Genomic DNA, 2,897 nt, shown 5'->3' with positions numbered 1-2,897 from the left:
AAACATATATGCACACATGAATACATAATATTGGTGGCAAGAAACATTTGAATTAAAAAAATGTTTGACTCCTGCACACTCTCTCTCTTTCTGCTGGCATATTTATCACAGCTTTTTTGTTTGACATGCATATTGATAAATGAAAATGTTATCATGTGGATTTGTTTTTTTTTCTTTTACCATCAGATAGTTTGGTTGTATAGATGTTTAAGTGCTCTATTTGTGATAACCCTGATCCAGATTTCCATCCATGATGAATATTGGCACTTTCTCATTTATTTACCTTTGTCATAGGCTGATCCATAGTATGTGATTTTTGCCTTTTACAACTAAATAACCTTTTTAGATTCAAAACATGTAAGTAAATATTCCAGCAATAAACAAGACTTCGTTCTTTTTCTTTAGAGGGTAACGGCTTAAAACAAAAAATATAATATTGAGGTGAGTATAATAAACATTATATTGATATTGCCCGTCATTAAATGTTCATACTGGTGTGCAGTGCAGCTTTCCAGCAGTTCAATAGTAATAATATAGTGTAGCACCACTAGTATTTTTCCTATGCAGGAATCAAGTTGGTCCCATAGATTCTAGAAGAAGATACTCTCAGGATCAGGGTGTGTCTGGGTACAGCAGGAATCCAGAGAAGATGCTGTCATCCTCACTGCTGGCATAAGCCCCATTCCAGTCTCTGAATGTCTCCATCCACACCTGATCCCCCCCCGCCAGCCGCAGCACCACCAGAGTGGACGCCTGGTCGATGTCTTGACCGTACAGAGAGTCCCGAGTCCTTACCCGCCGGGACCCATTCACCACCAGTGTGGCTCGCAGGGGCTGATTGCGTACAGTAATGTGGAAAGAGAAGACGTAAACCCCGGCATGGACGCAGGTGAAGCTGTTGGAAGTGACATTAAAGTTGTTCTCTTCGTTGTAGAAGATTTTGTCGAAGCGGATCGGGAAGCCAGACGGAGGGAAGGACTTTCTTGGAGAGATACCTACACTGAAGGCTGAGCGTTTCGTGGGTACTGCTGATCCCTTTGCTCCTTTGATTCCACGAAAGCCCCGATCACCTCTCATCCCAGGCCAGCCTCTGTCCGCCTTTGGTCCAAGCGGCCCTCTTATGCCTTGGGGTCCCTGAGGGCCCGGAAACCCTGGTTCTCCTTGCGGTCCAACAGGTCCCTGTTCCCCTCGGATGCCTTCAGGACCTGAGACACCGTGCTTGCCATTCAGTCCTGGAATGCCCATGGCTCCTGGGATGCCAGGAGAGCCGGTATCCCCTCGATCACCTTTCTGTCCTCTCTCCCCAAATGTGCCGCAGTCCCCCTTATCCCCCTTCTCTCCTTTAGGACCATTCTCAACAGTCAGTCCTGAAGGGCCAGCTGGGCCCTTAATTCCCGGTTCTCCTTTTTCAGCAGCTGTCCCATTCTGTCCAGGTTCCCCTTTCACCCCATTTTCACCTTTGACACCTTGGAACCCTATTACACCTTTTTCACCTTTTGAGCCAATATCACCTGCAACACAGAGGAACTGTCAGAACAGTTGATATCTGGAGACAATGTAACATAATTCAACAATCACCAGAACAAGGTTGCACCTTTTTGTCCTGGTTTTCCTGGGATTCCTGATGGCCCGACTATCCCACTGCTTCCTCTGTCACCTTTATCTCCTAAGAAATGGACACAATAAAGCTAAGACCTAAAAAAAAAAAGTCTAACAAGCAATATGAATATTCCTTTTAACTAGTGACGTTAGTGCACCTGTGAACATTAGCCCAGCGGCCCATTGTGTTATACTATATGATAACATTATGGTTGCTTTCTGCATTCTTGAAATATATGATGACATGTTTGTAAAGTTCATGTAATTAGACAAGAGGTTTTCAAACGTGACATGGGGCTCCTCAGTGTCAGACTTTTAAACATGATTAAACATCAATAAATGCCTAAGATGCCAAATTATACTCACCCCTGTCTCCTCTTACCCCGATAGGACCACTCATTCCCGGGGGTCCAGGTAAACCAGCTGCTCCGGTAAAACCCTTGTCACCTGGTGGCCCTATATAAACAAACATAGTCAAAGTCCGAAATGCTGAAAGCTAAACATACAAACAAATGAACTGAATAAATCAAAACAAATATTCTTTATTGCACCTTAACATTGAGTGTCTTACCTGGTAGGCCTATGCCTCCCTTTGGCCCCCTGGGGCCTCTCTCAGGTGGACAGCATTCACAGAAGTTGAAGTAGCACTCGTTGTAATCTAGAGTGTAATTCTCAGGGCCAGCACCAGGGGGCTCGGTGCTCTCTGTGAGGTACTGTGGATGGACATGATTTTGGTAGGTGGTCCTTTCTGTGGTGGGCACCACAGGCTTTGCACTCAGCACTACTTTGAGAGTCTTGGGCACGCTGGTGGTCACAGGGCTGTGCACAGTAATCTGAGGGATGGGTTTCTTGGTGTACTGATACTTTGGCTTCTGTGTAGTTTTCGCTTCAGTGCAGCCCACCACAGTGAGTGTAACCACAACTAGAGCCACAAGGCTCGACTGACAGGAGATGATCCTCATGGTTGACGGGGATCTGAGAACAGATGAGTTTATAGTCTACATTACTCTTACCTTCTGTTCGTCTGCACCCATTTAATTGTTCATCCACGATCAATTTCAAAGACAAGAGGATACAAAAATAGCACATGCTGACGAGCAGTTCACTAGTGCAAAACTCCTAGCACAATTATCTTATCTACTATAATTGATTTTCAATATTGTTAATGCAATTAAACTTAATTTCCTCTGTTTCTTTATGCCAATTTCAGGATGTGTTCCAGTGATGTGTCATTTCGACTCAACAAGTCTGTAGTTTAACCCTTCAAAGCTGAAGTATGTCTGTTTATCAGTAAATTC

At 44.3% G+C, this 2,897-nt stretch overlaps 1 protein-coding gene across 1 annotated transcript; it reads right to left on the bottom strand.

Moving 5' to 3' along the window:
- Positions 1 to 612: 612 nt before the first annotated feature.
- Positions 613 to 2,561, bottom strand: otol1b (otolin 1b). Its single transcript, XM_034229379.1, has 4 exons — positions 2,171 to 2,561; positions 1,966 to 2,055; positions 1,595 to 1,666; positions 613 to 1,511 (listed from the first exon to the last, which is right to left on the bottom strand). The coding sequence occupies exons 1-4, from the start codon at positions 2,559 to 2,561 to the stop codon at positions 613 to 615; spliced, it is 1,452 nt and encodes a 483-aa protein (XP_034085270.1).
- Positions 2,562 to 2,897: the final 336 nt, after the last annotated feature.

This window comes from Gymnodraco acuticeps, unplaced genomic scaffold (assembly GCF_902827175.1).
Source record: "Gymnodraco acuticeps unplaced genomic scaffold, fGymAcu1.1, whole genome shotgun sequence".
Taxonomy (NCBI): domain Eukaryota; kingdom Metazoa; phylum Chordata; class Actinopteri; order Perciformes; family Bathydraconidae; genus Gymnodraco; species Gymnodraco acuticeps.
The sequence above is the reverse complement of the archived record's forward strand: the minus strand, read 5'-3'. Positions and strand labels throughout refer to the sequence as shown.